This window comes from Balaenoptera ricei, chromosome 2, assembly GCF_028023285.1.
Source record: "Balaenoptera ricei isolate mBalRic1 chromosome 2, mBalRic1.hap2, whole genome shotgun sequence".
Lineage (NCBI taxonomy): Eukaryota > Metazoa > Chordata > Mammalia > Artiodactyla > Balaenopteridae > Balaenoptera > Balaenoptera ricei.
This window is the reverse complement of record NC_082640.1, coordinates 68,620,139-68,634,961: the sequence shown is the minus strand read 5'-3', so window position 1 is coordinate 68,634,961 and position 14,823 is coordinate 68,620,139. Positions and strand designations below refer to the sequence as shown.

The 14,823-nt window shown below is 41.2% G+C and overlaps 1 protein-coding gene across 2 annotated transcripts in view; it reads left to right on the top strand.

Annotated features, from left to right (window-relative positions):
- The first annotated feature begins 12,718 nt into the window (after positions 1 to 12,718).
- PIAS1 (protein inhibitor of activated STAT 1) overlaps positions 12,719 to 14,823 on the top strand; it is a 120,316-nt gene continuing 118,211 nt past the window's right edge. For both annotated transcript variants that reach the window (XM_059912918.1, XM_059912917.1), the window contains exon 1: positions 12,719 to 12,750. In XM_059912918.1, coding sequence (XP_059768901.1) covers positions 12,727 to 12,750 — 24 coding nt within the window. In that variant the 5' untranslated portion in view covers positions 12,719 to 12,726. The remainder of the gene's footprint in view (positions 12,751 to 14,823) is intronic.

Here is a 14,823-nt window from a genome sequence, read left to right as displayed (position 1 = left end):
AGGATTAATTTCAGACGGAGAGGGGAAGTACAATCCTACCATGTGCTTAGGAGAAGGAAACCAAAATGTTTGTGAAAAGCCATGAGGACTACTATAATTCACATTTCAGCCACCAAATGCCTTTCCCACAATCCAAATATTCTCACTCACCCTTTTTGAAGGGAGTCAACCCTAAAGTCCCATTCTGATTGGACCGTTATTCCCACATATTAATCCATTCGGAGGTTTTACATGTGGATATGAGGGAATAGCCTTGATTAGATTCTTGCTGTAAGACTGGGTTTTCATTGTTTGATCTCTTATTTTATTTGTTATGAGAAGCAGTCTGTCTTCCAACTCCGCAAATCTCTGAATTTCTGGACTCTTTCTTTTGCCTTTCATTGCTGCTTGCAAACCACGCAACCTCTCTCTCTCTCTCTCTCTCTCTCTCTGTAATACCTTATCAAATACAGCCAAATCATACTGTTAACATTATGTTTTTTAATTGCTTCTTCTAGAGCTACAACTTCACTAGGTACGTGACCTACCTTCCAAGTAACTTCAGGCAACAGCTTTACTAAATATTTCACCATCGGGTAACATGACTCATCATCCTTGTCACTGCCAATGACACATTTTAGGTTTTTGTTCTGGCAGCATCTCATATTTAGGGATCAGGTCAGGATAAAGTAGGTTATGCTGTAGTAACAAACTCCCAAATCTCAATCACTAAAAACAATAAAAGTTTATTTCTTGCCTATGCTACATGTCCATTGTGGGTCAGCAGGGCCAGCTGTTCATTGAAGTCACCCAGGAGCCTTAGCTGATGGAAGGTCCACTTCAGCATATGCTTCTACAATCATCACAGCAGGGAGGGGGGATATGGCACAGATGCATGGCTCTGCCTAGAAGTGACACATCTTCCTTCTCCTAACACTTGGATATTAGTGGCTCTCACAAACGGCTATCACAGGTATTTTTGTTTTGCAGGTTTATTGCAGTGAAATAGACTATAGGTAACAATAACAACCTCTCATTATCCACGTCACTGGGTCTAGTTTTTTAACTCCAAGTAGGACTTCTGTTACTCTATTTTTATGGTTCTGAGGATGGGCCACCATGTTCTGAGCCCACTTTCAAAAAAATTTAATTTTGCTTTAAAGCTGAATAAAAATACTGAATCCTTAAGACTGACTTCCTTCCACTAAACCACACTTGCTCAGAATAAGTTATAATTAGGATATCTCCTTATTCTATCCTTCTTCCTTACCTGATACTTCATTCTGCAATTCTATTAAAGACTGAAAACCCTGGTTATTACTGTGTTTTGCAAGAGGGTCAATTCAGAGAAATTTAAAATATTTGTTTTTATTCAAAACAAAAGTCTTGTTTTGCTTCTGTTCAAAGTTTTAAAATGGCTTAGTTTATTTCCCTAAGATGATGGATATTCATAAAGTTTTGATGATCTACTTTGTGGAATGGAAGAATGTTAGTGAGAGAGAAAAGTGAACTGTTGTTTAGCAACTAAAAGGTTAATATAAATATCTGGGCATATTGGAGAAGTAGCAACATGAGGCAGCTTTCTAATCTTTCATCCTGAAATTAGATCCTAGGTCTGTCTTGAAGCTAGGTTCCCTAAATGCAGGCTTCTTAATCATTGGATGAAAATGCCTTGACAGAAAATATGTTGAGTTAAACATTACAGAGGGGCTGGCTGCTGAAAACCCCTGTCTGTGAAGTAACAGACAAGACAGCAGGGAAGTAAGCAAAGGAGGCATTCATCCATCCATTCATTCATTCATTCAGCTAGCATTCATTGAGTTCCTGTTATATGTCGGGTCCTGTTCTAAGTATAGGGGGTACAGTGGAAAACAAGACAGATATGAACCCTGACTTCCTGGAGCTTACTCTTAGGTAAGGGTCAGCGCCAAGTAGACAAAGAGATAAAGTAATTGTACACTGTGATAACTATAATGAAAGAAAATGAACGAGAGAAAGATGCATCAGACAGGATACTTGATTGTAAGCAAGCAGATCCACTTAGGTTAGAAGGTAATTGGGAACTCTTAGGATCAAAGGGAGTCTGGACAAGTGGACTTGGAAAGTGAACTAGAACGCTGAGTGGGTTCTACCACTTTGTGGTTGGCACTTTTTGCATCTCATTTAAGAAATCTCTGCCTATCTTAAGGCCGTAAAGATATTCTTCTATGTTAACTTACAGAATATTTTTTTACTTTACATTTCATATATAGATTTATAATTTGTCTGTAATTGCTTTCAGTGTATGATTTGAGGTAGGGGTCACGCATCATTTATTGCTAAATGATATCTGATTGACCTGTATCTTTATTGAACATGCTTTTTCCAAGTGTCTCTGAACTATTTTTTTCTGTCCCTTGGTCTGTCTATCTTTCTGCCAATATTATAATGATTTAATCACTCTAGGTTTATAATATGTCTTGATATCTGGTAGTCTGAGGCCTCCACTTAGGCTCTTCCCTTCGAGACTATATTTGCTATTTCTGAATCATTGCATTTCTATCAATATTAGAATCAGTTTACTAGTATCTGTAACAAATCTACTAGGATTTTGATTACAATTACATTGAATATATTCCAATAAAATACATATCAATTTGGGGAGAACTGACATCTTTACAATATTGAGTATTCAAATCTATGAAGAATATAATCCCTCTTTTTATTTATTTATTTATTTATCTATTTTTGGCTGTGTTGGGTCTTCGTTTCTGTGCAAGGGCTTTCTCTAGTTGCAGCGAGCGGGGGCCACTCACTATCGCGGCCTCTCTTGTTGCGGAGCACGGGCTCCAGATGCGCAGGCTCAGTAGTTGTGGCTCACGGGCTTAGTTGCTCCGTGGCATGTGGGATCTTCCCAGACCAGGGCTCGAACCCGTGTCCCCTGCATTGGCAGGCAGATTCTCAACCACTACGCCACCAGGGAAGCCCTGTAATCCCTCTTTTTATTTAGTTTCAGCAAAAATTTAATAGTTTTCAATGTAGAGGCCTTTTTTGTAAATGTGTTCCAATATATTTTTTGTTATTTTTAAAATGTAACTGTAATTGTCATCTTTTTCTGAATTATATCTTCTATTTGTTTATTGCTGATATATAGAAATGTAATTGATTTTTGTTAGCTCACATTGCATCCAGTGAAATTAACTTATTAATAAATTCTAATATCTAATAGTTTTTCTGAGAATTCTTTGAGATTTTCTCCATGCACCATCATGTTCTCTGTGAATGACAGTTTTATTACTTCCTTTCTAATCCTGATTTTTTCTTCTACTTACCTTATCATCTTTGTCTCATTCCCATTATCAAAAGAAATACTTCCAATGTTTTACCATTAACTATGTTTTCTGTGGGTTTTTGTAGATACTTATAATCATATAAAGGAGTTTCCTCCTATTACTGGTTTATTGAAGTAGTATCATGAATAGGTGTTAAATTTTATTAAATGATTTTTCTGCATCTATCAATATGATCATATCATTTTTCTATTTTTGGTTCTGTTAATGTGGTAAATTAAAATGGTTGGTTTTCAAATGTTAAACAATTTTTTGTGTTCCTAGAATAAGTTCCTCTTGGTTATATTCCATTATATATATATATAAAATGGATATATATATATATATATAATATATATATATTGCTGGATTCAATTTGTTAATATTTTGCTTAAGATTTTCACTCTATGGGAATGAAAGAGAGTGGTCTATACTTTTCCTTTCTTGTAATATCCTTGTCAGGTTTTCGTCTTACAGTCCTGGCCTCATAAAGAGTTGAGTATGTTATATCTTTTTCTATTCTTTTTTTTTTTTTTTTGGTTGCATTGGGTCTTTGTTGCTGTGCATGGGCTTTCTCTAGTTGTGGCGAGCGGGGGCTACTCTTCGTTGGGGTGAGCAGGCTTCTCATTGCGGTGGCATCTCTTGTTGAGGAGCACGGGCTCTAGGCGTGTGGGCTTCAGTAGTTGTGGCTCATGGGCTTAGCTGCTCTGTAGCATGTGGGATCTTCCCGGACCAGGGCTCGAACCCATGTCCCCTGCATTAGCAGGCGGATTCGTAACCACTGCACTGCCAGGGAAGCCCTCTTTTTTCTATTCTTGAGGAGACTTTAAGATTGGTTATTATTTCTTTCTTAATTGTCTGGAAAATTCACTGGTGAAATCATCTGTGTCTGGAGTTTTCTCTGTAACAGAGTTTTAAATAATCGATTCAACTTTTTAAATAGATGTAGGACTGTTCTCATGTTCTTGGATATGAGTCAGTTTTGGTAAGTTGTATGTTTTATGGAATTTGTTCATTTCATTTAAATCATCAGCTGTACTGGAATCAGGCTGTTTATGGTATTCTTTTATTATCTTTTCTAGTGTCTATAGGATCTGTAGTGACCCTTTGTTCATTCGTGAAGATGATAATTTCTTTCTTTTTTTCTTCTTGATCAGTTTTATTAGGGGGTAACCAATTTCATTAAAATTTTCAAATAGCCAACTTTTGGCTTTGTTGATCTTCTCTATTTTATATTTATTTTAAGTTTTATCTCTGCTCTCATTTTCATTATTTGCTTACTGCCAGTTTGAGTTTGATTTGCTCGTCTCTTAATGTCTGCCTGAGATGGAAACTTATATAATTGATTTTCAACCTTAAAATTTTCTAATATACGCATAAATGGCTATAAATTTCCCTCTAAGTTTATTTATTTTTTAAATTTTTTATTGTGGTAAATTATATGACACAAACTACCACTTAAGAGTTAAGCAAATTCAGCAACAGTGTGAAATACAAAATCAACACACAAAAATTAGTTGTATTTCTATACACTAGCAACGAACAATTTTAAAAGGAAATTAAGAAAATTATTTCATTTATAATAATACTAAAGTGAATAAAATTCTTAGGAATAAGTTTAACCAAGGGATTCATATTGGAGAGCTTAACCATTTACATTTAAAGTAATCATTGATAAGAAAAGTCTTTCTTCTGTCATTTAACTATCTTCTGTATGGTTTATATACTTTTTATTTCTCAATTCCTCCATTACTGCCTTAAAAATTTTTTGGGGGGTTGATTTTTATGTAGTATTCTGTTTTGAGTTTATCCTACTTGGAGTTTATTGAAATCCTTGGATATGTAGATTTATATATTTCATCAAATTTGGAAAATTTCTGATCATAATTTATTCAAATATTCTCTTTCTCTTTTCCTTCTGGAAGTCCCATAACATATGTGTTGGTCCAGTTGATGGTATCCCACAGGTCCCTTAGAATCTGTTCACTTTTCTTTATTACTTTTGTTTCTTTTGGCTCCTCAGATTGGATAATTTCAATTGTCTTATTTTCAAGTTCATTGATTCTTTCTTCTGACTGCTCAAATCTGCTCTTGAGCCCCTCTAGTGAATTTTTCATTTTAGATATCAAATTTTTCAGCTCCAAAATTTCTACCTGGTTTCTTTAAAAATTTTCCTTCTCTTTATTGATATTCTCATTTTGTTCATACATCATTTTCCTGGTTTCCCTTAGGTTTTTTTTTGAGACATTGGGTCTTTGTTGCTGTGCGCAGGCTTTCTCTAGTTGCAGTGAGTGGGAGCTACTCTTCGTTGTGGTGTGCAGGCTTCTCATTGAGGTGGCTTCTCTTGTTGCAGAGCATGGGATCTTGGCACGTGGGCTTCAGTAGTTGCAGCACGCAGGCTCAGTAGTTGCATCTCATGGGCTCTAGGGCACATGGGCTTCAGTATTTGTGGCGTGTGGGTTCAGTAGTTGTGGCTTGCAGGCTCTAGAGTGCAGGCTCATTAGTTGTGGCACATGAGCTTAGTTGCTCAGTGGCACGTGGGATCTTCCTGGACCAGGGATCGAGCCTGTGTCCCCTGCATTGGCAGGCAGATTCTTAACCACTGTGCCACCAGGGAAGTCCAGTTTTCCTTAGTTTTTGAAGAACATTTAGGACAGTGGTTTTAAAGTGTTTATATCATAAGTTCAGTGTCTGAGCTTCCTCAGGGATAGTTTTTGTCAGTTTTTTTTTTTCAGTGAATGGGCCATTTTTTCCTGTTTCTTTGTACGTTGTGTGATTTTTGTTGTTGTTGTTGTCATTGAAAACTGGACATTTGAATATTATAATGGGTTATCTATGGAAATCAAACTCTCTCCCTTGCCCAGGTTTTGCTGTTCTTGATTGTTGAAGCCTCAGCTTGTGTTCAGCCAGTATATTCTTGAACAATGAGAACTTAAAACAAACAAATACCTTTCCCAATCTTTGCATTGTATTCCTTTAACACTTAGCCAGGCCATTTGAAATTCTTCCTCAGCCTTCACTTCCTGGTTGCACTGAGCTTATAAATCAGCCAGTGGTGGAGTCTTAGGATCTTCTCAGGTCTTAGGATCTTCTCAGGTGTTTCCTGAGCATGCATCCTGTCTCAGGCATGTGTGTAGCTTTCTAAATGCCCTGTGTGCACAAGCACTTTTGAATCTGAATGCCCTAATTTCCTAGCAAATTTATCTCCTCAGCTTTTACTTCCAGGCTTTAGGTGGTCTGTTGTATGTACCAACTGTAATCTTTGGCCCCAGGCAGTTGCAGGTTATTTGTTCACCTTACAGTGTTTTCAAGCAATGACCACTGCTTTTCTGTTATGGGTTCCAGAGTTGGCAAAATGAAGACAAGAGCCTTGAATTAGTCCTTTAGCTAGCCCCCAGACAGATTAGAACAGACAAACACAATGATTACTAGGGACCAGGGTTCCATCCTGGGAAGGTGGGCTTCTGTCTTTAAGACTGCTGCTGAATCAGGGAGGGAGTAGGGCAGGGGCAAGTAAAAATGTCATAAAGTTTTCTTACCATTTTTAACTTGCCTTTTTTTTTTTTTTTAATTAAGCATTTGGTTGCTGTAAACCTTTGTTTTCCAGACAGAGTTCTGATAAAGTTGGTCTGACAGCTTCTGGTTAATTTTTCAGTGTTTTGTGGTATGGGATTTGGAGCTATTTACTCTGCTATTTTGTTGATGTCCCTCTCTCCACAAATTTTGATATATTAATACATATATATATATATATATATATACTTTTTAAATATATATACTTTTCAAACGTATATGAAAAAATATATGTACTTTTATTTTCAAGTAATTGTAGATTAACAGGAGATTGCAAAAAAAAATGTACAGGAAAGTTACATGCATCCTTTTCCCATTCTCCCCCAAAGTTAACATCTTATGGAAGTACAGTACAATATCAAAACCAGGAAGTTGACACAGGTAAGAACTATTTTCTCCCTCTATCCCTAATCCCTGGTAATCACTAGTCTCTTCTCCATCTCTGTAATTATGTTATTTCATTAATATTACATAAATGGAATCATGCAATAATTCATGCAATTCTTTTGGAATTGTTTTCCTCACTCAGCATGATTTCCATGAAGTTTATCCAAGTTGCTGTGTGTATCAATAGTTTGATCTGTTTTTAAATTGCTGAGTAGTATTGAGACAGGAAGGAAGGGGGCAGGGCACAACCTTTAAAAGAATGACATAGGCGTTGTGAATATGACAAAAACTTGTTAGAACCTACTAGGCCCAAGATGGTGGAATATTCGACTTCCAGTAGCCCTTGAGCCTCATTATATGCTTATTGTAATACATTAGCATGCTAAATGACACATGCACAAGTGCCATGACAGTTCCGAGGCCAACCATAAAAGACCAAAAAGTGGGTGGTGGCCCAATTCCTAGAAATCTCCACCCCTTCTCCAAAATAGTTAGAATAATCCTCTCACTCATTAGCCTATGAAATTACCCAGCCCATAAAAACTAACCACCCGCCATATTTTGGGGCTGCTCTTGCCTTTTGAGACTGACTGCAGTCTGTCTATGGAATGTGTGTGTCCCTAAATAAACCTGCTTTCCCACTTAGTTCTTGGGGCAGAGCCCCCCCTTGCCTGCCCACTTGTATCCCTCACAAGTGTCCTATATTAATAAATCTACTTCTTGCCTATCACTTTGCCTCTCACTGAATTCCTTCTATGCTGAGACATGAAGAACCTGAGCTTCCATAGGTCCTGACACCAGGTGAATGATTTTAATTAAAAGACAGTGGGTTCGAGTCCCAGCCCATGGGTTCAAGTCCCAATCTGAGTTTTGACTGGGATCAAATCCCACCTGAGGTGTGCAGTTTCAGCATTCCATGGTATGGATGTATCAGTTTATTTGGCCATTTACTCACTAAAGGATATTTGGATAGTTTCCAGTTTGGGGCTCTTATAAAGCTGCTATGAAAATTCTGGTACAACTTCCTGCGTTTCTCTGGGAAAAATGCCCAAGGACACAATTAAGTTGTATGGTAAGTACATTTCTAGTTTTCAAATGAACTGCCAAACTATATTCCAAGTGGCTATACTATTCCTATCAACAATGTATGTGTGATCCGTATCTAAGGAAACTATGCCTAACCCAAGGTCATTGAGATTTACTCCACAGTTTTCATCTAAGAGTTTTATAGTTTTAACTCATATTTAGGTCTATGATTTATTTGGGGTTAATTTTTTTTTAACATCTTTATTGGAGTATAATTGCTTTACAGCATTGTGTTAGCTTCTGCTGTATAACAAAGTGAATCAGCTATATGCATACGTATATCCCCATATCCCCTCCCTCTTGCATCTCCCTCCCACCCTCCTTATCCCACCCCTCTAAGTGGTCACAAAGCACCGAGCTGATCTCCCTGTGCCATGCAGCTGCTTCCCACTAGCTATCTATTTTACACTTGGTAGTGTATATATGTCAGTGCTACTCTCTTACTTCATCCCAGCTTACCCTTCCCCCTCCCCATGTCCTCAAGTTCATTCTCTAAGTCTGCATCTTTATTCCTGTCCTGCCCCTAAGTTCATCAGAACCATTTTTTTTTTTTAGATTCCATATACATGTGTTAGCATACGGTATTTGTTTTTCTCTTTCTGTCTTGCTTCACTCTGTATTATAGTCTCTAGGTCCATGCACCTCACTACAAATAACTCAATTTCGTTTCCTTTTATGGCTGAGTAATATTCCATTGTATATATGTGCCACATCTTCTTTATCCATTCATCTGTCGATGGACACTTAGGTTGCTTCCATGTCCTGACTATTGTAAATAGAGCTTCAATGAACATTGTGGTACATGACTCTTTTTGAATTATGGTTTTCTCAAGGTATATGCCCAGTAGTGGGATTGCTGGGTCGTATGGTAGTTCTATTTTTAGTTTTCTAAGTAACCTCCATACTGTTCTCCATAGTATGTGCCGCATCTTCTTCATCCATTCATCTGTCAGTGGACACTTAGGTTGCTTCCATGTCCTGGATATTGTAAATAGTACTGCAATGAACATTGTGGTACATGACTCTTTTTTGAATTATGGTTTTCTCAGGGTATATGCCCAGTGGTGAGATTGCTGGGTCATATGGTAGTTCTATTTTTAGTTTTTTAAGGAACCTCCATACTGTTCTCCATAGTGGCTGTATCAATTTACATTCCTACCAACCATGCAAGAGGGTTCTTGGGGTTAATTTTTAAGTGTTGAGTGAGACCCACAATAGTTTTAGGGTCTCACAAAAATATTCTAAATCTTTAAAATCAGAAGAAAAAGTAAGTACACTCTGTTTGGATTACATTAGTCTTTATACTGATGCAGATGTAAAATATACTTTTAGGACTTCCCTGGTGGGCCAGTGGTTAAGACTACATGCTTATACTGCAGGGGGCACAGGTTTGATCCCTAGTCAGGGAATTAAGATCCTAAGATCCCGTGTGGTGCAGAAAAAAAAAAAGAAAAAAAATATATAAAATTTTTATGGAAGAAAGAGCCTCTGAGGTTCTTTCTGACATCAAATACGTGGAGTCTTTCCACATCAATTCTCCAACACCAACTGGGTATCTGACAATTTAATTTTGACACTAACTCCAGAAGTAAGATCAGACCCCACAGGTTTAGTGCTCAGTCCCACAAGACTGCACCTACTTCAGCTACCAGTCACCAGTTCCATCGGTTTCTGACTGACCACATTTGAGGATTCCTGCAATCCCCTCTTCAGTTTTGATAATTCACTGAAATGACTCACAGAACTCAGGAAAACACTTTACTTACATTTACCAGTTTATTATAAATAAAACAACTCAGGAACAGCCAAATGGAAGAGATGCATAGGGTAAGGTACGGGGTGTGGGGGGGAGGGGATGTGAAGCTTCCACACCCTCTTCAGGCACCCCACCTTGCCTCCCGATATGCCTCCCAGTACTTCCGTTTATTCACTGACCTCTCTTTAATCACATTTGGTTTTCTATTGAACAGCTCCCATCCTTAAACTACGCAAGAGCCCCACCCTGAGTCACCTCATTAACATAAATTCAGGTGTGGTGGAAAGGGGCTTGTTATGATTAACAAAAGACAATCCTATCACTCAGGAAATAAGGGTTTTAGGAACTCTGTGCCAGGAACCAGGGACAAAGTCAAATAATATCTGTTATATACCACAGTTCCTAGAAGGCAAAAGTGCCTGGGGCCACAAAAGTCAATGTGGTCCTGTCAGTTGAGTAGCCTTCCCAGCTGTCCATTTGTGAAATGATGGCAGCCTGGAGTAGGGTGATGGTAGTAGAAACACAGTGAAATGGGCAGGCTTGGGATATGTTTTAGAGGTAGAGTCAGGTGGATTGACCGATGGATTGGATATGAGAGGTTAATGAAACAGTGAAACCAAGGATGATTTCTACATTTTTGGCTTGAACAACTGGGTGGATGATAGTGCCATCCACTGAGAATACTGGGAAAGAAGGGTTGGGGGTAAAATCAAGGGCTTTTGCTATGGATCTGAGATGACCATGAGTCATGAAGTAGAGATATTAAGTAGTCAGTTGGATTTGTGAATCTGGGTATTGGTGGAGAGGTCTGGGCTGGACAGAAATCTGAGAGTCATCAGTTTGTAGACTTAGCGTCAAGGAGATCACCCGGGGAGAGTAAAGTAGAGAAGAGTATAAGGACTGAGCCCTGGAACACTGCAACATTTAAAGATTGAGCCAAAGAGGAAAAATTAGCAAAGGATTCTGAAAATGAGGCTCAGTGAGGGAACAAGAAAATCAGGAGAATAAGATATGGAGAGAAGTTCAGGGGAAAAAGTGTTTCAAAAGAAAGGAAGCTGTCAACTGTTTGCAATTCTGCTGAGAGGTCAATTTAGATAAGAATAGAGAATTGGCAGTTGGCTTTGGAAACCTGGGGATCATTAGTAATCTTGATAAGTGATCTTGATGAGGGAAGTCAAAGCTGGATCAGAGTAGGCTGAGGAGTGAATGTGAAGTGAGGAAGTGGGAACAAGCACTGTAGAGAGCTCTTGAAAAACCTTTCCGAGAATTTATGCAGTGAAGAGAGCCGAGAAATTGGGCAGTCCTGGAGGCGAATTTGGAGTCAAGGTTTGTTTTAGATGGGAGGAACTTCAGTATGTTTATATGCAGATAGAAATAATCTAATGGGGGCGGGGAGAGAATGTAATGATGTTGGAGGGAGGGGTAATTGTAAGAGTAAAATCCTTAGGAACGTGGGAGGGAAAAGAAAACAGGTCCCTGGTGGAGGGACAGGCCTTCATAGGCACAGGGAAACTTCATTCATAGTAACCCCAATGTTACTATGCCTATAAGAGTAGTTTTGGTGGTGAGAAGACAAGGAGTTCGTATCTGATATCTTTTCCATCAGGTGTGAGATAAAGTTGAACAGCAAAAAGTGGTTTGGGAGGAGGCTTTTAGTAGAGAGGGGAGGATGTGAAATAATTCTTTCATCACGAATATTTAAATGTCAATTTCGTGGAGCAAGCCCTTCCAGGATTAAGTACATCTCCTCCCAACCCCCTTTTCTCTCACTGGACCGTTTGCTCGTTTTTGGTACTCATCACCATTTGTAATTGTATCTTTATTGGTTCAGTTGTCTGTTTCCCACGTTAAAGAACTACAGGGAGGCAGGAACTTTGTTGTATTTAATTTCCCAATGTATATATTGCCCTTAGAAACAGGGCCGGTACATAGTCACTAAATTATTTGTTAAAACAAATAAGTTAATGAATAAACGTCTTCAGAATTTTGTCTTAGAGGCAACCTCTTTTAAGTACTAGCTTGGGCAAGTCACTTTTCCTCTCCGAGCTTTTGTAACTGAATACATATGCCACGGGAATTGTAATCTCTTCCCTGCCTACCTCACCGCATCGTCACGAGGAGGATCTGAGCAAATAAACCTGGAAATGCTTCATCAAGTGATCCTTAAATGTAACGTATTGTTTGCGGCCCACGTGTAGCCTCGCAGGTAGCAGGTGCTGAAAAGGACTTGCTGATTGGGGGAGAGAGGTATTATTTTTTCCTGTGGCTGTAGGCATCGAAGTTTTGCAGAAGGGTTCCGCAGGCCGCGGAGGGGCGGGGCTCAGGCCAGAAGCCCTCCCGCTCCGGCCTTTCCCCGGAGGCGCCAGCCGGGCAAGGAGGAGGGGCGGGGAGCCTGGGGGGGAGTAACTGTCAAACCTCCTCGCTTGGCGCCATTATTTAAATGGTACGTGCCCGTCTCGCAGCTGTACGTGCCCGGGGCGGGGCTGCGAGCCCCCGGAGCGGGGCGGAGGCCGGGGGCGGGCCGGGGAGGTGGAGGGGAGAGAGGGGACGGGCCGGGGCGGGGCCATGCTGGCTAGAGGGGCGGGTCTAGCGGCCGTCCCCGGCGATGTTCACTGCGCTTGCGCTGACAGACGCAAGATGGCGGACAGTGCGGAACTAAAGGTAAAGCGCAGCTCGAATTCACTTCTAATATTCGTCCACGGAGACTGTGCCGCTGGTGCCAGGGGGGATGCGTCCGACCCTGGGGGGCCGCTCGGGCCTGACTCCAACCGGGCCTGGAGTTGTAGAGAGGAGCGGCGCGCCGGGCCCCAGCCGAGGGGGCCCGGTAGCGGCGGGCCGCGGGCCCCGGGTGCCTCGGGGGCGCTGACGGGTCGTCCCCAGCGTGTTATTGTTGTGGGCGCCTCTGGCGGGGGTGGCGGGGGAAGAGATCGGGAGTCGGGAGGTGGGGGCCGCGGCTGTCCCCGGGGCTCGGCTTCCTCACCTTCCAGGCAGCCTCCCTGCCCCCCGTGGGGAGCGGGGGCAGGGGCAGGGTGTTCATGTTGGGGGGATTGGGAAAGCTCCCCGCCGCCGCTTCCTCTTCCTCCTTTGCAGTCCCGGGCTCCTGTCAGGCGCTCTCCTCAGACCCCCGGGAACTTGGCTCCTGCCGCCCCGCCCCTCCGGGGCTCACTGCCGCCCCCGCCCCGGACTCGGTTCTCCCCGGTTGCCCGCCTGTCAGGAGGCGCCCGGGGTGCCCCGTTTGTGGGCAGCGCGATCCTGGGGCGATGGGGTGGGGATGTGGGGGAGAAGCTCCAGTAAAGTTTAGTGAACCCCGGGCTGGCGTTGGGGTTCGACTGGGGGGTGACGGGGGAGTCTGTCTGGGCGGGACGGTACTCTCTCTCTGATTCCGGGCAACCGGGGGGAGAGACCCCTTCGAAGGGTGTGTATTTGGAAGCAGTGGGTGGTGGGAAGCAGCTACTCTCCCTTCTTTTTCGTCTCTTCCTTTTGGCTGGTGTGGAGGGTGAGAGGAGCCTTCGGGGGTCTCTGCACACACCATGATGGCGATGCTATAGCTGATGGAGGTGAATGGTTAGTGTTTATATCCCCCCGTTGCCTTTTGTTTGTAGGGACATCTTGCTGGCCATGTTGATTTGAACGAAATTCTCCCCTCATCCTACTTCAACCCCCAATGAATAGAACGTTCCTTCGTTTCTCTCAACTGTACCAATTACTCTCGCCTCGCGAAATTGGATGAAAGGGTGCCCCCTTTTCCCCGCTTTTTCTCCCACCCCAGTCTTTACCTGATGATGGCTTCTTTACCGAAGCAGATATGCCACTACACAAGCAGTTGGGGGAGGGGGGGTGGAACCCTTATGATTGGATTGTGACAAATGGGGCTCCGCTTCAATAATTTTGGTTCAGTAGCAAGCAGTTTTTAACTAACGCGTATTATTTCGAGGCTCTGAACGCGATATTCCCTTCTCTGTGGCTTCCTGTGTGTGAACCGAGTAGCTGGTTATCTTGACCCAGGGAACTGACATCTCTGTCAGAGTGGAGATTGGGATATATAGTTGTAAATCTTTGGGGAGAGTCGTCTTTTTATAATTAATGAAAATTATTTAAAGAATTATCTCGGTTATAATGAAACGACAACTCCTAGAACAAGCAAACGCCAGGTTTGTTTCTGGAGAGTTTTTCAGTGGAAACCTTCGCTGAGAGATCGTTTTTCCCAATAATTTTTCAATGTTAACATTCCAAAATTTGTATATTTAGGCTCTGGCTTTGAGTGTCATTCTTTTTTAATTTACTTCTAATTGCAAATTAAGGGAGAGCAGATTTAGAATGGATGGTTTCGTTTTTTCCAGTTTCAAACTATTGACTGAAATGAAAAAGCCCCAGGAATTTGAATATTTGGAGGTAATTAACTCTTGAAATAAAAAAGTGTGCAACTTTAAGGTACATGTTTTCTGTAGTTTTAAAATGTAGTCACTATGTTGCTGTGATCTTTGCCTTCTAATATTTATTTTGCTAGGAATCCTTTTGAATGATAGCTAATCAGTTCTGTTTTACGTGGACTACAGAGTAAAGCTGAAAAGCTTGTGCTGGCTATGTTGTCACTCTTGATGCTGTCCAAAGAAACTGGTATGGAAAGCACATGCTGGGAGATTTCCTCCTTTGTTCTTTCTCATTTTAAGAAAGTGCCTTTGGGGATAGATCAGATCCCTGGTGTGAGTCTTGTTAGGTAAAGTTTCTCTTCAC